General features: G+C 38.4%; 1 protein-coding gene across 4 annotated transcripts in view; it reads left to right on the forward strand.

The window, feature by feature from the left end:
• BICRAL (BICRA like chromatin remodeling complex associated protein) overlaps window positions 1-21,741 on the forward strand; it is an 84,651-nt gene that overhangs the window by 36,562 nt on the left and 26,348 nt on the right. For 3 of the 4 annotated variants that reach the window (XM_031434677.2, XM_064476499.1, XM_010979479.3), the window contains 3 exons: window positions 18,620-18,665; window positions 19,084-19,132; window positions 19,221-19,289. In XM_031434677.2, the coding sequence (XP_031290537.1) occupies window positions 18,625-18,665; window positions 19,084-19,132; window positions 19,221-19,289 (159 nt within the window). In that variant the 5' untranslated portion in view covers window positions 18,620-18,624. Of the gene's footprint in view, window positions 1-17,075; window positions 17,786-18,619; window positions 18,666-19,083; window positions 19,133-19,220; window positions 19,290-21,741 lie in introns of those variants that run through there. The other variant, XM_010979480.3, reaches the window with a different exon arrangement.

Raw genomic sequence — 21,741 nt, forward strand, 5'->3', positions numbered from 1 at the left:
AGACTGTAAATGCTTCTCTCAGCCACCATGTTCCCACAGCAACTTTCTCCAACCCCTGCCAATGTATTTCTCCCTGCTTACGCTTACCTTTTTATAGTGGTAGATCTACAATAATGTGCCTAACTTTTCTGAGCAAAAATACCATATAATAAGTTGATTTAAAATTTTGGAATTTTAATTGATGGAATAGTGAGTTTTTTTGCTGTGAGAGAAAGTGTTAAGATTCTCAACTGCTGTCTTTTGTCATGGGAAATATTAACAGAAATCAAACCTTCCAAAAATCATCATATTTCCACCCACAGAGATGAGAAGCAGCATGGGCTTGGGAATTAAGAGATTTGAGTTCAAACCTCTGTCTCACTACTTACAAACTCTGCAGTGTTGGGCAGGCGTCTTACAGTCTCTCTAAAAACAGGGATAATAATACATACCTGGCAGAACTGTGTTAGAAGGATTAGAACTGCATAAAGAGCCTGGCAGAGGGAAGGCACTTAGTAAATGTTAGCTGCTAGTACAATTTTTAATCACCTCAAGTGCCTTAATATATTAATAGTAATTAATATTAAAGTAATTTATACTTTATAATAATAGTAGTAATAATAATTGTAAAGAGGGCTTAATATTCCTATAAATATCCATGCTAGTATATGTTTATTTTCATGCACATTGATAATGCTTTCTACAGTTTGGAAAGTCATTTCATACATAGGTATCTTGCCTTTCCAATAAGATTGTCTGCAACTTGAGAGCTGGGACATATTATATACTTTTGTGAGGTTTTTTGTGTGTTCTTTTAATCCTCTACCCTGCCCCTCCAGCACAGGCTTATTTTAATAAATAAATCATTGAATTGAGTCCTCATTATCATTAGTATAATAAGTTTAAATAGTACTGCTATTTTTAATGTACTTTCTTAAAGAAAAATTATGATACTAATGTTTTGAGAATCATTAACAAAATTTGCAAACTTTCATTAGAGGTTTAAGAAAAAGTTAAATAATGACAACCCTTCATAGATAAATAATTTTACTAAGTGAGGCAAAATCTAAGACTTTAAATATTTAGAGAGGTAAATAAGGTGTTTTTAAAGGCAAAACTATGAAGACATAATGAGGCAAGAAAAAATTATTTTAATTAGTCCAAAAGAATAATACTGAATAGTGGTGGTAATAGAACTATGGATCTGTCTAAAGTTTAGTTTGTAAGGTCAAACTAAATGAAAAATCTTTACCTCTTTCCTATGGAAAAGGGTTATGTTGTAGGCACAGATCTCTCAGAAGATGGGACTGTGTTCTAAATCGGTTACATACATTTACTTCTAGCACAAGTAACTGCCACCTTCAGAATGATGTGGTTTTAAGTTAAAAATCATTTTTTAAAAAATTACACTGAATTGGCCTTAAAAAAGAACTGCAGTGTTTTATCCTTAGACCACCAAAGGCTGCTTCTAAGTGACCTGACCCTCTTTTATGAGGGTTCAGTAGTCTATAGCAGGATGCCCAGAAGTGAGTATAGAAAAAGGGGTTAATTTAGATGTCTATTCAGTTGTGAGCATTCATGTAAAAACTAGAAAAGTAAACAATTTAGGTAATTATTTTCTACATCGAATGTTTAGGGGAATGGAGATGTGAATTTTACTAAGCTTTCTAGAAAATACTGCTGGCATGTTTATCAGATGAAACTTGCCTTTGTATCTCCCTCTGGTCCGAGGTGGAGAATTTTGATGGGCTTTCCTACCCAAGTGTCAGGCTTTAAAAACTGTCAAATGTATTTCTGTTGCTCTCTACCGAGCTTATAGAAAATTAGCTTTCTCGACCTTCCTCCTGCAGGGAATTCTCTGATAACTTTGGTAGTAGTGAACAGTATCCTTTCTGTGCTGTTGAAATCAACAGCTTGCTTGCTGCTCCCATCCTGTGCATCTGGCAGCACCTTCTGCATCTTTACACTGCAAACAAGTACATCCAGTGTGTAGAAATGGCCATTTTGCTTAGCAAGCATAAAAATATCTTGTGAATTATATTCATATGTTCAGAATCCCATTGTGTTTGTTACTGGATTGAGTTTATTCATTTCACACGTAGAACAACTGTCCTGGACCCCAACAGTGCAAGGGCTCCATGGACCGACCCCTAAAGGATCTGTGGAGAGAATTGAGATGGAGGCCCATTGAACTTGGATACCAAAAAGTTGCATGTTGTTTTCACTTGGCTCCAACTGAAATTTATCGTTTCCTAAATCTGTGAATGAAGGCTACCAACTACAGTAGTATTAACAGTGCCTGGGAATTTGTTATCAGTAGAAATATTGTTTACTGGTGTTACATCTGCAGATGTCTTGAAAGATTACTATCTTCCAAATGACAGTAGTTACTAGACTCACTACTAAATCTAGTATATTAACACATTGGTGAAGAATCACATATATACCTATATTACAATTTTAAAATATTTTTATAACTGTATTCCCAAAAAATCTTACATATATTATACATCCTGAAATATTACTCTAAAGGGATCTATAGGCTTCACCAGTCAGCCAAAATGCACAGCAAGGGTTGTGAACTCTCCTCCTTTCTTTGTGCATTTCTTCCTGCAGCCACATCTGGTGTCTGTCGGTAGTTGTGGGGTGACCTGCCTCAGCTTCTTTCACCCCAATTTTTATTGGGGTTAATCTTAACTGATGAGCCATAGGTCCCTCATCTCCCCTCAGTGAGCATCTGTCCTGAAGCTTTGAGCTTGGAGGGAGAGAATACTTTTCCAGAAAGAGAAAGATTTTTGATCATAGATGTACAACTAGTTATTTTCAAGCAAACCCTTTTGGGTTTGTTTGTTTTTGGTAAGAATATTCATAGATGCTTTATTTTTCTGTGTGGTAAAATATACATAACATAAAATTGACCATTTTAGCCTTTTTTTTTTTTTACTTCTATGACTTTTTATTTTAAAAATAGTGAGAATGTATCCATGAATTACACATATTTAAAAGAAGCTGTTAAATGCTTGAGGTTCAGTTTCAACCACTAACTGTGGATGACTTTGAATCTTTTTTTTTTTTAATAGACTGTATTCTTTTAGAGCAGTTTCAGGTTCACAACAGAATTGAGCAGAAAATACAGAGTTCCTACATAGCCCTCCCCACCCACACATATATACTTCCCTGTCTTCAACATCCCTCATCAGTGTGGCATGTTTGGTACAATCAATGAACCAACATGGGCACATTATTAGCAACCAAAGTCCATAGTTTACATTAGGGTTTACTCTTGATGTTGTACATAATATGGGTTTTCACAAATGCATAATGACATGTAGCCACCACTATAGTATCATACAGAATAATTTCATTGCCTTAAAAATCCCTTGTGCTCCATCTAGTCATTCCTCCCTCCCTCCCTCCCTCTCCCCAAACCCCTGGAAACCGTGATCTTTTTATTGTTTCTGTAGCTGTGCCTTTTCCAGAATGTCATTTGGTTGGAATCGTACAGTTTGTAGTAGCCTTTTCAGACTGGCTTCTTTAATTTAGTAATATGTCTTTTAAGTTTCTTCTATGTCTTTTATGGTTTGATCATTTTTTTTCACTGCACATATTTTTTAATTTATATGTATGTACTGTTCATTGATTCTAAGAACGTTTAGAGCTTTAGCTTTTTAAACTTACATAGTTATCAAAGAAATAAAGCCAACCACAAAATAAGAATTAACTCAAAAAGATACATACACCCTGCTCTTAACAGCAATATTATTTATAATTGCCAAGATAAGGAAGCATCCTAAGTGCACATCAATAGTTGAATAGATAATGGAGATTCATGTGTGTGTGTGTGTGTGTAATGGAATACAACTCACCCATAAAAAAGAAGGATATTTTGCCATTTGAGGCCCTTCATTCACTTTTTTTTTCACTTCAAAAACCAGAATTTTATAACTGGCAGAGACATTTCCATTACATCAAAAACAAAAAAATACCCAGAAATAAACTTAACCAAGGAGGTTACCTATACTCTGAAAAGTGAAAGGACACAAAGAAATGGGAAGATTTCTTGTGCTCTTGGATTGGAAGAATCAACACTATCAAAATGGCTACACTACCCAAAGCAATCCACAGATCCAACGCAACCCCCATCAAAATACGTGCGACATTCCTCACAGAACTGGAACAAACCATTCCAAAATTTATAAGGGACCATGAAAGACCTCGAACAGCCAAAGCAATCTTGTAGGTCTCTTTTTTTTCTCCCTCCTCCTTTTTGTTCTCTTTTCTTATGCTTTGATGACTAGAGAAGATCCTTTAACATTTGTTGTAAAGCTGGTTGGGTGGTGCTGAAGTCTTTTAGCTTTTATCTGTGAAGCTTTTGATTTCTCCATCTGGTCTGAACGAGAGCCTTGCTGGATAGAGTATTCTTGGTTGTAAGTTTCCCCCTTGCATCACTTTAAACATATCGTTGCCACTCCCTTCTGGCCTGTAGAATTTCTGCTGAAAAATCAGCTGATAACCTTATGGGAGTTCCCTTGTATGTTATTCATTGCTTTTCTCTTGCTAATTTCAATATTTTCTCCTTATCCTTAATTGTTGTCAATTTGATGATTATGTGCCTTCTTGGTGTGTTCCTCTTTGGATTGATTCTTTGTGGTACTCTCTGCGCTTCCAGGACTTGGGCGGCTGTTTCCTTTCCCACGTTGGGGAAGTTTTCGGTTATTACCTCTCCCCAGATTTTCTCAGGTCCTTTCTCTCTCTCTTCTTTTTCTGGGACCCCTATAATGCGAATATTAGAGCGTCTCATGTTGTCCTACAGTTCTCTTAAACTATCCTCCTTCCTTTTTATTCTTTTTTCTTTGTTCTGAAGTAGTGATTTCCATTAATCTGTCTTCTAGCTCACTAATCCGTTCTTCTGCCTCATTTAGTCTGTTCTTGGTTCCTTCTAGTGTATTGTTCATTTCAGTGATTTTATTCTTCAACTCAGGTCTTTGTATTTTCCAACTCTTTGCTAAAAACTTCACTCTGTGCATCTATACTCCTCTTGAGTTCTCTGAACATCTTGGCCATCATTACTTTAAACTCTTCTCAGATAAATTACCTATCTCCTCATCACTTAATTTCTTCTTCTGGGATTTTATCTTGTGCCTTGGCCTGGGAGATACTTCTTTGCCACCTCAGATCGTCTTTCTTTCTATGTGTTTGTGGATTCCTTCCACAGGCTTTGGGATTATTGTTTTCTTATTTCTAGTATCTGCCCTGGTGGATGAGGCTGGACTAGAGGCTTATGCAGGTTTCCTGGCAGGAGGAGCCAGTGCCTGTCCACTGTTGGGTGAAGCTTGGTCTGGACCTCTGGTGGGTAGGGCTTTGTCTAGAGGGCTTTGTCTAGAGGCCTTTGTGGCTTAGGAAGTCTGCTGCTGGATGTGGCTATGTTCCCACCCTGTATGTTGTTTGGCCTGAGGCTTCCCTACAGGCTGTTGGGTGGGGCTAGGTCTTGGTGCTAATGATCCAATTAGGATATCAGCCTCCAGGAAAGCTCCTGTAGATTAACACTCCTGGAATGTCCACCACCAGCTTTATGTGCCCTGAGTGAGCTGCAGCCATCCCCCACTTCCCCAGGAGACCGTCCAAATCTAGCAGGCAGGTCTGGCCCAGGTTCCTATGAAATCACTGCCTCTGCCCTTGGAACTTGTGCACGTGAGTTTCTGTGTACACTTCTCAAGCAAATGGAGTCTCCGTTTCCCCCAGGTCCATGAGGCTCCCATAGTCAAGCCCCCCTCGCCTTCAAAACCAGATGTCCTGGGATCTGCTTCTCTTCCCAATGCCGGGACCCGAGCTGGGGAGCCTGACATGGGGCTTTGAGCACTCACTCCTGTGGGAGGGCCTCTGCGACTTAACAAATCTTCAGCTTGTGGGTCGCCCACCTAGGGGGTCTGGGGACCAATTATATTGCGAGCACGCCCCTCCTACTGTCCTGCTGTGGTTCCCTCTTTATGTTTCCAATTGCAGAAGATCTTTTTTGCTAGGTTCCAGTCTTTTTCCGATGGTTGTTTACCATTCAGTTGTGGTTTCGTTGTAGTCACGAGGAGAGGCAAGCTCGTGGTCCTACCACTCTGTCATCTTGACCTATGTCTCCATTTTAGCCATTTTAAGCACAGTTCTGTGGCATTAAGTACATTCTCATTGTTGTGGAACCATCACCACCAACTTCCCCAGAACTTTTTCATTTTCCTCAACTAAGACTCTGTATTTTATGGGGTTTTTTTTATATAGAAATTATAACAAATTTAAATTCCAGTTCACATGGCATTTCTTAGAGTTTGTGAAAGATTTCATACTAGGTAGAAGTTTATTTTTCTTAAATGGAGTTTAGGAGAGAGAGAGTAATTCAGCTTCTTTAAAATTTTTTTATAAAAACAATGAAATCTTGCTTGCAGTAATATGCTACATATGTATTTTTCTTAAATCAAGCCTTGAAAAAGTTCCTTTCAGTCTCTCCTCCTTAAAAATACTGATTTCATGTACACATCTTCCTTTTGAGTCTGCTTTTATAAAAAGAAATCCTTGGCATCTCTTCTTTGGTAACATCGTTGACTTTGTAAGATGGAATTTTGTTTGTTAATATTGTTAGTTGTTTTTATAGGGCTTGTTTTTCTTGGAACATATCGTAGAACCAAAATATTTTGAATGTTACTCATTGACAGAGAGCAGTCAGTGTCAAGAGTTTGCATAATAACTTTCACCAGATTGCTAATACTAAAGCTCAATAAAAGAAACATGTTTTTAGTTTGGAATTACTACCATTTTAAAGTAGTTTTTAAAGCAGTTCCATACATAGGCACAATAATGTGTGCAGACTACACTAACACAGAGCAACACAGAGTGTCCTGTTATATTTGAGGAAATATAGAGAAAGATTGGGCTGTTTTATTTTTTAATAGCTTAATTATTGCCATACTGTATTCTAGTAAATTTTGTGAGTGTGGGATGGAAATGCAAACGGCGATCCTTTTTACTATTTCTGACTGGTGTTGTGCAATAACAGCCATTGTTTGTTTGTTTTTAATTTTTTTTTTTTGGTGGGGAGGTAATTAGATATTTATTTATTGGCTTATTGGTTTCTTCATTTTAATGGCAGTGCTGGGGATTTAACCCCAGACCTCATACGTGCTAAGCACATGCTCTACCACTGAGCTGTTCCCTTCCCTGAGTAGCCATTGTTTTTAAAAGTAGAAAAAAAATCCGCACTGGGAGGATTTTTCTTTTACTTCATTTACAGTGTTCTCTAAAAGAAATCCCTTTTCTGTTAGGAAATACACAAAAGACTCAGGTAGATCTCCATTTAATAAAATATGTATTTTTCTGAATGAAACTAGAAATTTAAAAACTGTCGAAAGGAGTTTGTGTTTAATATTCAGGTAATTTGCTTTTACGAGAAGATGGAAATAAAGATTTATTTTTGGCTCTTCTAGTTTTTAATTCCTGTTCCTAAAATTTTTGCTAATGTGTTTTTGGTTAATACATGACTAGGTTCCTCTTTATAAGTGGTTATTTCAATGTCGGCACAGCTTCCTTTTGCTAAGTCAGCTTGTCATTGGACCTGATTCTCTAAATGATTGATTACCTTTAGTGGAAGAAAGTAATAAATATGGTAATCAATGATGAAAATCGAAATTCACCTTTTTCTTGGAGGTATAATACACGAATTCTTTGATATTTAGTAGTGTAACTGAAGAGAACTGAGTCATATTTTTAGTACTTATTATTCTGTGTAGTGAAGTATTGTGAATTATCACAAAGATAGTTTCAACTTAGTTTTTTACTCAGTATTTAATAACAATTAGGACAGCAGCATTTCTTGATCATTTCTCATTCATTTCCTGTGTATTGTTTTCCATAGTCACTAAAATGTTGTCTCTTATACAACACAATAAGGAAATTATGAAAACATTTTTGGCAGGACATCTGTTTTTCCTATACTGCAGAGTTGTGTTTTTTTTTTCCTGTCAGGTCTGTTACTGATGGCCTCAAGAAGTCATACACGGCTGTGCCAGGGACCCTTCAACTTAGACTTTTACTTCTGAGCCTGTTAATGAAGACAGATATTATTAGAATAAGTTACTGCTAATGATTTGGGGACTCCAAGGATTTTATATTTATGTTCAGTACATAAATTCCTGTTTTAAGGTTTGTTGAACATTAAATGGGTTATCATAGAAGGATACACAATTTTTTTTGTCCTATGGGTCTTAAAAAATGACATTTCTTTATGCCTCAGAGAGTTGAACCATCTGATCTGGAGCAGAGATGGGAAATCTGTCAAGCTCTCAAGGCTTTTTCTACCCAGCACAGATGCCTGGCTAGATACGTACAGGCCCAGCCTAAGCCAGTGGATCCTGGATGCTGGATGACCAGCCCTGCATCCAAACCCTGTGCTTTATAATTGTGCAAAAGTGTTCATGTGTGGTCTCGCTGCGTATTGTTGGAAACTCAATGATGAGGAACTGACCTCACCCCTGAAAAAGTTAGTTTCTTAGACCAAAATCTTACTTAATTCAATTGAGTAAGATGTGTTTATTGGGCACATTTGTATCAGGTATCGCAATAAACTCTGGTAACAGGAAGATGGGAAGAAACTGACCCAGATTTCATGGAACTTGTAAGCTAATGAGGGAGTCAGAAAAACAAAGTTTGTCATACGTGTGTCAGACCTAGTAACAGGTCAGACGTGTTCTAGGGATACATATAAGTCAGCAACTAATTTTGCTTAGGGATTTTTTTTTTTTTTAAAGAAAGGCAATATCATTTTTACTCAAAGCCTTAAAAGATAAGTAGGCATGGTCAGTTGACTACTTGGAGGTGGATGGGAAGGTCTTTTGTTTTCTAAGTAAAGGGACAAGCACAAAGCCAAAGAATGGAAAAAGTGGTATGATAAGTTTGGGGGACATCAGATGGTCAAGATGGCAAAGAAACAAGAGTTCCACACGGGGGAGGCTGGGGTGAGTTAAGGTATAAAATGAAACTAGAGCCTGTTGTAATGGGCCAGTATTTTCAGTTCACTGATGCCAAGAAACCATATAGTCTAAAAATGTCCTGGCTTTCAGTTGGGAGAATTCATTGTACTCTTGTAGCATTCTCTACTGTTTGTATTTAAATTTGGGCTCTGCTTTAGTTGGGTACAGAAAAGAGGCGTAGTGAAGATAATCACAGAACAGTGTCTGATCCGTGTAAAAAGACATGGTTGTTGCTTTTAGAATTCTGGGTAGAAAATCCTAAAGACAGTCCATGGTTGTCAGAGAGACTTACAGAGGTTGATTCAAAATAAGTTTTGAATGATGGTTGGAATTTCAGTAGATATAGAAGAGGAAGAAAAGTATTTCAGGTAACAAAATTGTCACCTGGACAAGGGCAGGTGCTGGGAGAGTGTGCATTGTGTCGGGGGCTAGGAGAGTGGCAGTGTGGCTAGAACAGAGTGTGGAGGAATGCTGGGAAATCACTTCTGCCCCGCTGTACATTCTAGGTTTAAATATAACTCTTTCTTTTCCACTTTAGATTGCTCTCCCATAGGAATAACCTGGTGTCCAAAATAAGCATGTTTTCTTGGAAAACTGAAGTAAGTTTCAAGGAAAAGAGAATAAGCACACTTTCCCTGGTGTGCTCAGTCCTGCTGCAGGTTTTGTCATCTTGTGGCCAATATATTGGAAAGGGTGATAAGTTTATTTCAAAAAATGTTCATTGCCCACAATGAGATATCACCTCCCACCTGGCAGAATGGCTGTTATCGAAAAGACAAGAGATGACAAGTGTTGGCAAGGATGTGGACAAAGGGAACCCTCGTGCACTGTTGGTGGGAATGTAAATTAGTGCAGCCACTGTGGAGAACAGTATGGAAGGTCCTCAAAAAATTAAAAATATAGGTACGATATGCTCCAGCAGCCCCACTTCTAGATATATATTTGAAGGAGATGAAGTCACTATCTTGAAGAGTTATGTGCACCCCCCATGTTCACTACAGTTTTATTCACAATAGCGAAGATATGGAAGCAACCTAAATGTCTGTTGATGGATGAATGGATAAAGAAATTGTCATAGATAAATATATAGGTAGTTAACATACACATACAACATACTTACCATGGAATATTATTCAGCCATAAAAAAGAAGGAAATCCTGCCATTTGTGACAAAATGGATGAAACACAAGCTAAGTGAAGTAAGTCAGACAAAGACAGACAAATACCGTATGATTTCATTTATATGGAGAATCTAAAAAAGTTGAACTCACAGAAACAGAGTAGATTGGTCGTTGCCAGGGGCTGGGGGGTAGGGGAAATGGGGAGATGTTGGACAAAGGGTACAAACTTTCAGTTATAAGATGAGTAAGTTCTGGGGATCTAATGTATAACATGGTGACTAGAGTTACCAATACTGTATTGTATACCTGAAATTTGTTGAGAGAGTAGATTTTTAAATGTTCTCACTACACCAAAAAAAAAAAAAAAGTTAACTAATGAAGTGATGGATGTGTTTGTAGTAATCATTTTACAATATATACACATATCAGATCATCAGATTGTACACCTTAAACTAATATAATCTTATTTTTCAATTATATCTCAGTAAGGCTGAGGAGGGAAATATTTAGTGAGCCCTTGTCACGTGCCAGGTACTGAGGTCCATCGATGAACAGACACCAACCTCTGTCCTGGTAAAGCTGGCCTTCTAATGTAAATATGAGTAAATACAGTAAAGAGGGGAAGGGAGAAATAAATTGAGGGGAAGGAGTAGTAAGAGACTGATGCTGAAGGTGGTTGAGAGTGATGCATCCCCAAATAAGGTTTCACCCTCTGCATTTCCTCCCATCATATTACCAGGAAACAATCCTCCCCTGAGTTTGGAAAGATGGCAGCCTCAATTTGTGTCTCTCATCTGACCAGAGGCCCTTGTTTGCAGGTCTCACCTGCCTGCAGTTGGGGGACAGTTTCCCAGGTAGCTTCTAATGTGCCCAAGTGTGTCCAACGTGTCCCCAGCCCCTGTAAAGCTTTGCCAGACTTCTCCCTGACCCCCTGAGGTTGGTCACTCTTCCCCCCTCCCCATGTTATAGTATATTGTTTAGCCAGCTGGATTGCTCAGTTTTTTAAAATATATTTTTTATTGAAGTATAGTCAGTTTACAGTGTGTAAATTTCTGGTGTACAGCACAATACTTAAGTCATATAGGAACATATATATATTCGTTTTCATATTTTTCACCATAAGTTACTACAGGATGGTGAATATAGTTCCCTGTACTATACAGTATAAACTTGTTGTTTATCTATTTTATATATATATATAAGTTAGTATCTGCAAATCTTGACCTCCCAATTTACCCCTTCCCACCTCCTCCCCCTCTGGTAACCATAAGTTTGTTTTCTGTGTCTGTGAGTCTGTTTCTGTTTTGTAAATAAGTTCATTTGTCTTTTTTTTTTTTTTTTTAAGATTCCACATGTAAGTGATATCATATGGTATCTTTCTTTCTCTTTCTGGTTCATTTTACTTAGGATGACATTGGATTGCTTAATATATTAGGTTTATTTCTACCCCACCTCATTCCAAGTTGTAATTAAAGCAGTTTTAATGCCTTTAAATTCTGCATTTCATGAGTTGAACCAAGGTCCGATGCTTTCTACGTTAACGATCATCTTTTCTGACTTTGAGGAATTTTTTGATTCCTAAATTTTTCTCCTGATAATGTTTCTTAGTTTTATTCCCCCACCTTTCTTCCTTGCTGCTAGGAGGCTCTAGTTGGTGACAGAATGAAATTCTTGGTTGAATAACAATGGAAAAACTTCGAGCCCATCACGTTGAGTTCGATAGCTTCTTTTTATTACAAATGGGTATAATTGTAAAAATATAATCATGTTTTCTTCTAGTAAAATGTCATATTATTTCACAAAAAAAGCCCAGTGACTTCACCTGAAGAAGCGTGGGGACGCTGGCCAAGAGCTCAAGCACCTCTCACAGTGCACTGTGATGGACTGTTGCCCGTCTCTCTTCTCAGAGTGAGTTCCTTACAATTGGGAACCACGCCAGGAAGTTTCACACAGTCTTGCAATTGCAAAATTCAATAGCCCGTAACAATGACAATATAGTAAAAGGAATAAGACGAAAATACTTTATATCCTGATTGACATAAACAGTCACTTGCTCTGGGTAAGTGGCTATTTTATGCTGTAACTTTCTGATCATGACACTTACTGGAATATTGTTTGCTTGTTTATAATAATTTATTTGCTTTTATAGTCCTACAAAAATGTTAAGGGTATTTACATTTACTACTGCATTTTATGTCATATTCATTTGATATTCCCAGTCTTTAACACAGTACTTGGCACATAGTGGGTGCTAAATGTTTGTTAAATGCCTATTCTTTTCACCCACTGAACAACTTTATTAAAGACAGTCATTAAAGAAGCAGCTTTCCTCATTCCCTAAGCTATTCCTCAGGGTAGAAAACAGAACGGGGCATGGGATAAACCTGTACAATTTACTGTCCTCTCTTTCTCCTTTCCTCCCTCTGTCAGGCTGCTCTGATCCTATAATTTGTGCTAATCAACTCATATAAGCTGTTCTTAGCTCCTAAAGTGATTTCTTCCAAAACCTTAAAAATGGCTATAGGGCCAAGATGGAATAACAGGGACTTCCTGCATAAAACAGTTAAAAAATTGGATAAAATGTATTAAGCAATGGTTTTTAGACACTGAATATCAGGCAGCACAGGACAGTGACTCCTGAGAAATAGAAAACAGATAAGGTGAGCCCTGTAATTGCCCAGCTTGCTGCCTAGGGAAGGTTTCCAGGCCACAGCACAGGCAAGCGGAACCCAGATGGAGGCTTGTCGTCTTCCTGAGTTGAGCTGAGGTAGCTGGGGCGTAGAAGTGGCTAAAACTCACTGGGCAGAGCACCAGAGGGGAGAGCTGCAGAGTGTCTCCCTTGAGTCTTCAGCTAATACCTGATCAGCACATGTATGTAGGGAAACTACCCGAGTCCTGGGAAAGAACTCGCCAAAAGGATTAGAGGAAACAAAACTTGGAGCTCGCACAGGGCAGCGAATTGTTTGTGTTCCCACCTGCAAGAGTGCAAAAATCCTTGCAGTTCATGGGACATCAAGTGAAGTACTCAGGATATTGCCTCAGTATAGGGCAAAGTTAGCCCTAAAGATTGACAAAGCTTAAAAACAAGTCTCGAGAGAATGAAACCATTTACAAGTAACTTAATTGTATCCTAGACAAAGTTCAAAAATATCTGTAGGGATACAAAAATATCCAGTAGTCAATAATGTAAAATTAGCAATGTCTAGAATCCAATTAAAAAAAACGCCAGGCATGAAAAGAAGGGAAAAATACCACCCATTACAAGGAGAAAAAAATCAGTCAATAGAAACAGACCCAGAAGTGATATAAATGATAATAGAGAAGGACTTTAAAAAGTTATCACTATTCTGTATAACTTCAAGAAGGTAGAGGAAATGTTGAACATATTAAACAAAGACATGGAAAATATAAAAAAAAAGACCCAGTTTCTACAGACTTATAGACATGGAATACAAACTTGTGGTTGCCAAGGGGATGGGGGGTGGGAAGGGACAGACTGGGACTTCAAAATGTGGAATAGATAAACAAGATTGTACCGTGTAGCACAGGGAAATATATACAGGATCTTGTGGTGGCTCACAGCGAAAGAGGATGTGACGATGAATGTATGTATGTTCATGTATAACTGAAAAATTGTGCTCTACACTGGAATTTGACACAACATTGTAAAATGACTATAACTCAATAAAAAATGTTTAAACAAACAAACAAACAAACAAACAAAAAGACCCAGTTTCTAGAGATGAAAACTACAATGTTTGAAAATACAAACACATTGGATAGGATTAATAAGCAGATTAGACACTGCCGAAGAAAGATTAGTGTGCTTGAAGACATAGCAATAGAAACTATCCTGAATGAAAGCCAGAGAGATAAAAAGACACTTAAACAATTTTTTAAAAAGAGCAACAGTGAGCAGTGGAAGTATTTCAAGCAGCATAATCATAGGTAATTGGAGTCCCTGAAGGAGGGATAGGGGCACAAAATAAATGAGGTAATGGCTGAAATTATTCTAAATTGGAGGAAAATTGTAAACCTATAGATCCTAGAAGTTTAACGAACCCCAGACACAAGAAGCATGAAGAAAACTATGCCAAGGCATACCATAATCAAATTACTTAAAACCGGTGATAAAGAGAAAAATCTTTAAAGCATGGTGGGTGGTGGAGGAAGACCTATTATGTACAAAAGGACAAAAATAAGAATGACAACAGAATTCTACTTGGAAATAATGCAAACAAGAAACAGTAGCAATATCTTTAAAGAACCAAAAAAAAAAAAAGGGAAAAAACTCAATCTCGAACTATATGCCAATGAAACACATTTCAAAAATGAAAGCAAAATAAACACATTTTAAAGACATAGGGAAGCTGAAAGAAATCATCAGCGGCAGATCTGCACTATAAAAGATATGCAAGGACATCCTTCAGGAGAAGGAAAATGATACCAGATGAAAATCTGGATTTACTTAAAGGAATGAACGGCACTGGAACTGGTAAATAATGTGGGTAAAAATGAAAGTGACTGCAGCTCATCATACCTTTAATAGTTCAGGCAGTGATCACCTGAGGACAATGAAACCATTCCATAGTTCCTGACTGCTTAAATAGACTTCCCCAGTGATCCTTCTGCTGGCCTTGGCACTTTTTCTAAAATTCTGTTTGTAAATGATTTGGAAATTATGGCATATACTGATGCTATACCAAATTCATGCAAATAAAGCAAATGTCTGTAATTTTTCATGTGTTGGCAAGATAGCCTGTTATATTGACTCTTGATGGTCTTTTAAAGTTTTAGCTTATTAGTCATCATTTTCACTAGGTAATGTTTTTGGAAGAAGAACAGAGAAGCATATAAGGGAGAAAAGAGAAACATTTGTTGTAGCAGTGACATACCAAATTTCATTTTATGAAGTATTTGAAATCCTGTGTTATGACTTTTAATGTTTTCTTCTATTGCCACTCATTTAAAATATCTTAAATGTAGAATTGATTTGCTTAGCTATCTTTCCTGAAATATCTGTTCTTGAAACCAATACATTTCTTTTTGTTGTTGTTGTTTGTTTTGGGGGGTAATAGGTTTACATATTTACGTTTTAATGGAAGTGCTGGGGATTGAACCCAGGACCTTGTGCATGCTGAACATGCGCTCTACCACTGAGCTACACCCTCCTCCCTGATTATTCATACCTTTGATTTTCTGCAGGATAGCTGATTTTTTAAATAGGAGCTCTTTATTTATTAGGGAGAAAAGCCGTTTGTGATATGAATTGGAAGTACTTTCCTCACTTACGTTTTTTGGGTTTAAAATCTTTGACTTTGTTCATGTTTTTTTCTTTTATCATGAAGAATTTAAAATTTTTTTATCATCAAATTTGTCTATCTTTTATGACTTCTGCATCTTGTGACACCCTTAAACTTTTCCTAGTCCAAGATTATAAAAACAAAATTCTCCCATGTGTTTTTCTAGTACTTTAAGGCTCTCCTCCCTCCCCCACATTTAACTCTTAGATGCGTCTGGAATTTGGTTTTGTGTAAGACGTGAAGTCTGGGTCTGCCTTCTTTTCTTTAGACAGCTAAAGTCTTCCCCCCACTGATTTGAAATGTCACTTTTTATACTGTGTCCTCTTGATTAAGGAGAGTAATAGCAATTTTAAATATTAGCTTTAATTTTGTTAGAGTGGTACTCAGGTGTCTGGGGTAGTGATTTCTGATCTCTCAGCGTGCCTGTCAGGATCCTGTACGAACCGCAGCCCCCTTCTCTCCCTGACAAATCCTGCTGCCATAAGCTGCTACTACTGAGGGGATGTGTCTTGCTCAAGTGTTTTGGGCCAAGAAGTAGTTTTAAACCACTGATCCAGGGATTTCCCCTTGAGGGGGGGCCTCATCTTTCACACAGCCTTGTAAGTGTCACCTGTGGCCAGAGAGCCACCTTGTAAATCCAAGGTTGTCACTTTAATGAGAAAAGAGCCTCAACAAGAGTCCAGAAGTAAAAGGAGAATCTTTCCAAAGAAAACTAAGCTCTTCACTTTGGAGTCATTAGTTTCTGATCCTCAGGCTGTTTTCCCACTTTAGAATCGTAGTCAATTTCTACAACTTTACATTGGTAGATTTCCTTTGGTGGGCCGTGTGTCCTCCTGGGGAAAAGACCTGCTCACTTGGGTGGTATTATGACTGTCTGGCACGATGAAGAGCTGGGGTGGAGGGATAAGAGTCATCTTGCCTAATGTAAAACTGTTTAGTCAAAAAAGGGTGTGGCCATTTAAAAAGTAGAATTTTCAGGGTACCACTGACTATAATGGCTCGTAGAGTTCTACGCAAGTGGGACTGGAGGAGGAGGCCTGTCTGGTAGACTGATGCCACTGGGTAGGGCTTGTGTGCCCAAGGAGTTCTGCCAAGTGTTTGAGCCACCTGGTTTGGTTTGGGGAGGGGATGTGCAATGGCTTTTCATTTCATCCAATATTATAAAATTGTTCTTTTACTTGGGCTATTCAAGGGGTAACTTGTCACTTTGAACTTTGAGGTAGCAAATGTGCTCTGTGCTTTAAAGTCCTGGTGGCAGTAACACCTCAGAGGAGGGACTGGTGCTAACTTCCTCTCTCAGTTTGCGTGTTAACCCTTGGGCATCTCATCCACTGGAGGAGCTAGGTGCAGGTATAAAGTAGGGAGCAAAGCTGGGACAGTCATGAAAGGGCTTTTCTTTGATGTAAGCTATTTTTCACATGTGCTTTTATTAATTAGTTTGTTCTGGAGACTGTTAGACACTTAAAAAAATAAATTTACAAAGGATACAGTGGAGTTCCATTTAACTGGCCATGTTGAAGTAAAGAAGTAACATCCCCTTTATTTATAGGCTTAATTTATATGTTATTGTTGGCTAATATAGTCCATGTGATTATGATGTCTGGGAGACAGGCCTGGGGTACCGTTATGAGCAACAGCTAACGCAATTCTACATATTAAATACCAGGATTTAAGGGAAGACCCTCACACAGATTCTACATATCTACTTAGTGGTTGTTTTCCTCTTTTTTCCTTCCTGTTCCATTTCCACTCAAAAGTCATGTTGGTAGAGTCATGCTGGCATGCCCCTGAGTAACTCAGTATCTGAGTCCTGGAAGCGGGTTTCACTTACCAGCTGCCCCTTTTAGCTTTGGCCAGGGATGTTACACTTGATAAGCTTTCCCCACTCTTAACTTCCTCCTGCCTCATCCATCATCTTCCTTTCCACTGACTGTCCATTCAGATGAGTTGTAACCATCGGATCATTCAGCAACTGAACCAATTCGCCCACCAATGGGAAGGTCCCACACTGGGGGATACTTACCCCTTCCAGACCCTTCCTGAGGAACACAAGTTTCCTTCCGTGTGGCAGGAGTAAATTTTATATTTGTTTGGCCTTGTGACTGATAGGATGGGAAGTTGGGGGACGATTGGAGAGGAGATGGCTGCTTTAACCGAGAAAAAACACTTAGTAGAAACTCTGCCTCTGCCTTCTTCGGGTGTGTCCCTCTTCTGGGCATCTCTTCAGGATTTCATTCCTCCGTCCAACTGCCGTTCACAACTGCCCTTTCCAACGGCTCCAGAACTCTTGGCCTTGGCATTCCATGATGTAAATTATTCCACGCATGGCTCGAAATGGATGCGTAGCAGTGTTGCCAGGTGTCGGATCACTAGTGTAAGTTTCCCGGACCTCGGGGGAGGGAGGAGAAAGGAAGGGGGAGAACTGCTCTTGGAATTTGTACAGTTGTTGTTGTTTCAGCCAGAGCACAGTGACTGCGCTGGCTGAGCCTGAGGCTGCTGATGGCTGGGGAGAGAGGGAGCTTTGGGCTTGGAGCTGGGGTGAATTTGGGGTTGAGATTTTCGACTTTAAAGATTCCGGCATTGGGATATAGATTGTTTAGAACTGAACAGTTGGCACTGCTGCTGCTGAAGGAGGAACTTGGGATCTTCAGGGCAAAGCCTGTCACAGTACTGCCTGAGGTGATGGTGCCTCTCCTGTCTCAAAAAGTAGGGAGAACTGACTTTTCTGTTTTCCTAAAGATAGCCCAAATCTGGCTAGAAACCCAAATTGCTCACCAGGTTTGGAAACATCCAGTCACAAAATTCAAAGACCTCTGTATGCATGAGATTTTTTTCTGAAACAAAAAAACATGATTTCTCCTCTTGTTCATTATACATTTTGAGGAAGTTACTGTTCATGGTTTACTGCCCCTTTGGGGAATCTGCATGTGAGGGGTTGCTGCCAACTATCTTTGATTTGTCTAGATTCCTTTTTGACTTGTAAGTTAAGGATTTGTGTTCAATAAAAACAATTTAAATTGAATACTTGATCTCTTGAATGACCACAAAAAATTAAAAATCACATTCATATTAGCAATTAGAGGGAAAACTTACATGAATTACAGTTATTTATCGAGGAAAGTAGGAAGTATGTTTTTGTGGTGCTTTGATGCTGCTGACTTTAATCTGCTTTGCTGAAACAATGCTTTCTTGTTTCTTTCTTTTATAGTTGTCATGGATGATGATGATGACTCGTGTCTCCTTGATCTTATTGGGTAAGATGCTTGCTCCCAAATCAGAGTAAATCAAATGTGTGAGATTTGCTAGACTGAAACAATCTAATAAGCATATTAAAACCAAGTGGGTCTTTTAAACAAAAATTAAATAATCATCTTGGGTATAGTAGGGAGACAAAGTGACATGGATTAACACGGGGTCATAATTAGGTAATCCTTTATTAAATTTATTTCCTCAGAAACCCTAGGAGGAAGAAATGAGTGATAATAGGAAATGGAACATCAAAACAAAACAAAACAAACAAACAAGCAAACAAAAAAACAACTAATAGTTTTTAAAAAGGGAAGGGATTTTACTCAAGCTAATATGTCATTTTCTTTTTACCCTAGTAAAAATGAACCCTATATAAGTAATGTATTTATTTGTTGTTTTCCCTTTTTGGTGGTGGTTTTCTAGAGACCCACAAGCATTGAACTATTTTCTACATGGACCTAGTAACAAATCGGTAAGTAATACTCAGAACATCACAGGCATACATTTCATTTCTTCTTTACAGTTAAATTGATCATTTTTTAAAATTTGTACCTTTGCAGAGCAATGAGGACCTGACTAATACAGGATATTCTGCAGCCAATTCAAATTCAATTTTTGCCAACTCTAGTGTGAGTATTGGAAACTGAATGAATGCAGTGATTAGATGTTTCTGTCTCATTGATGCCTGGTAAATTGAAGCTTTAGTTGCCGATGTATCATGATGAGAATCCTTACCTTCACTTTTGTAATTTACACAAAAGGAAAAATCTGTTGAATTATGTTGATATGTTCTACTTTTAACTTAGTCAGTTAAGATTTTTACTTTGCCATTTTCCTAAGCTTTCAGCTTTCTTTCTCAAATGACTCAGAAATATTATGACCTGAGAAAGTTCTGTTAGAGTCTTTTGAACCTTGTTATATAAACTTTAAAGAAATCATCTGAATTGTAGTTACTTTCTGATGATTTTCATCTTAAACAAGGAAAAAGAGAATAGTAGCTGATACCTACCGAGTACTCAGTATGTTCTTGGCACTAAGGGCTTAATATATATTAACCTCATGAACCCTCAAATAATTCCACCAAGTGTGTTCTGTTAGTATCCATACTTTAGAGTTGAGAAAACTAAAGGGTAGAGAGGGTAGTACTGACCCAAGATCACAGAGTCAGGAGCTGCAGAGCTAGGAATCCAGCCCAGGCCACCAGGTTCCAGGGCACATATGCTTAATAAGCTCCAGGAGCATCAACACAAGAAATCTGACCTGGGGGACAGGGGAGTCCTGCCTGGAGACTGGATCCAGAGCACTATGTTTAAGCCCATGTGACTTTAATCTTTTCAACTGCTGTGTCCTGCCGTGGATGGTAGTCTAGAGTCTGACTGCCCAAGTTTGTATCCTTGCTCTGCCACCTACTAGCTGTGTAACCTTGCATGCATCATGAAATCTCTGTAAGTCTCGGTTTCCTTATTTGTGAACCCAGGAGAATAACAGAACTACCTCTGAAGATGGGGAAGGTTAATGGACTAGTCCATGGAAGTCACGTGGTCCAGTGCTCAGTTAATGTCAGCTTATTATCGACAAGGTCTTTATTGTCTTCATCTATAGAGTAGGATAGTTTTCAGAAAGGCCTTCGGAATGCGTACTTCTCTCAAGTATTTGAGTGTGTGTAAAGTATGTCAGATCATCACATGCAAGACTCCTCCCCGTGCTAGGGGTGGCTTTCAAGCCTCAGCACTGATTTCCTGTAAGGCTGGTGAATCAGTAGCAATTCTGAAATTCATTCTGAACGGGTGATAACTGCATGTGATGCCGTTAAACCCAGAAAGTAGATGTTTAGTCTGTTCCCCAGCATTACCGAATCTTCCTTACCAGCTCTCGCACTTCCGCATGAGCATCAATTCCGACTCCTCAGGCTGCTCCGCTCGGTGTCTATTTATTAGGAACTTGGATTGCATCTTATTAGTAGAAATATTTTTAAAGCTTTGAAAAATATGGAATTTTAAATCTGTGGTCTGTTGATTTGTGCATTGTGAAAACATTCACCTGTGTGTCACCACTCAGGAGAGATCCACTGTTGCCTTGATATTTCTCTGCCAAAAAACATAAATAACCCTCCTTGCTTTCAATTGCTTTTCTCCACTTCCTTTCCAATGACTCTACAAGCCCTAAGGTGGTGTCCACCTAACTGAGACCATGTCAGTCCCATTTCAGCTGTTGACTGGGTGTCCAGTGAACTGGCTCTTCTACCTCGTTTGTCCCACCAAGCCCCCAACACACCTTAATAGCCTAGGGCTGAGAATCTCTGTAGTTTTTGCAAGTTGAAGTATTCTTGATTAACCTATTTTTAATTTTTCTCACCTTAAAATTTTTTAATTGTGTTAAAGAATATATATGACATAAAATTTACCATCTTAACCGTTTTTAAGTATACAGTTTGATAGTATTAAGTACATTCACACTATCTTCACCTTATGTCAAATAGCTATTGATTCTGGGTTTTTTTCTTGTATAATTTTGACGTATCCCATGATAAACTGCTGGCCAGTGGAGTGTCTCTGATTTGTCGGTGACTCTGTTCAGTTCTCTTCATATTCCCGTGTTGCTGTCTCCGGTTGGAATGCAAAGTCCTTAAGGACTCATTAAGAACAGACAGTAATACATAATTGGACACTTGATAAATGTTGAGCAACTTTTATTTTTGAATAAGACACTGAAGTCGTTTTCAAAACGTCTTGATAAGCTGATTACTTCTGAGAAATCAAATGACCATCACTCATTTCATGTGGGAAGCTTGTCTTGCCTGGAGTGGTGCAGGTTAGAATGAGGGGAGTTTTGAGAAACCTTGAAAGTCAAGGTAATGAGGGGAGTTTTGAGAAACTTTGAAAGTCAAGGCTGAATCTGGGATACCCTATGAACTTGTAGTAGAACCACACTCAGCATGCCCCGAACTCATGTCAACTCCTGTGGTATGAAGCACTAGACATGGCTGTCTCCTAGATACCACAGACCCTAGGCTGAGTCCCACTCCAGCCTTGGTCTTGGGAGAAATCCTAAAAAATAAAACCTACGCCACTATCTCAAAAA

Source organism: Camelus dromedarius, chromosome 19 (assembly GCF_036321535.1).
Source record: "Camelus dromedarius isolate mCamDro1 chromosome 19, mCamDro1.pat, whole genome shotgun sequence".
Lineage (NCBI taxonomy): Eukaryota > Metazoa > Chordata > Mammalia > Artiodactyla > Camelidae > Camelus > Camelus dromedarius.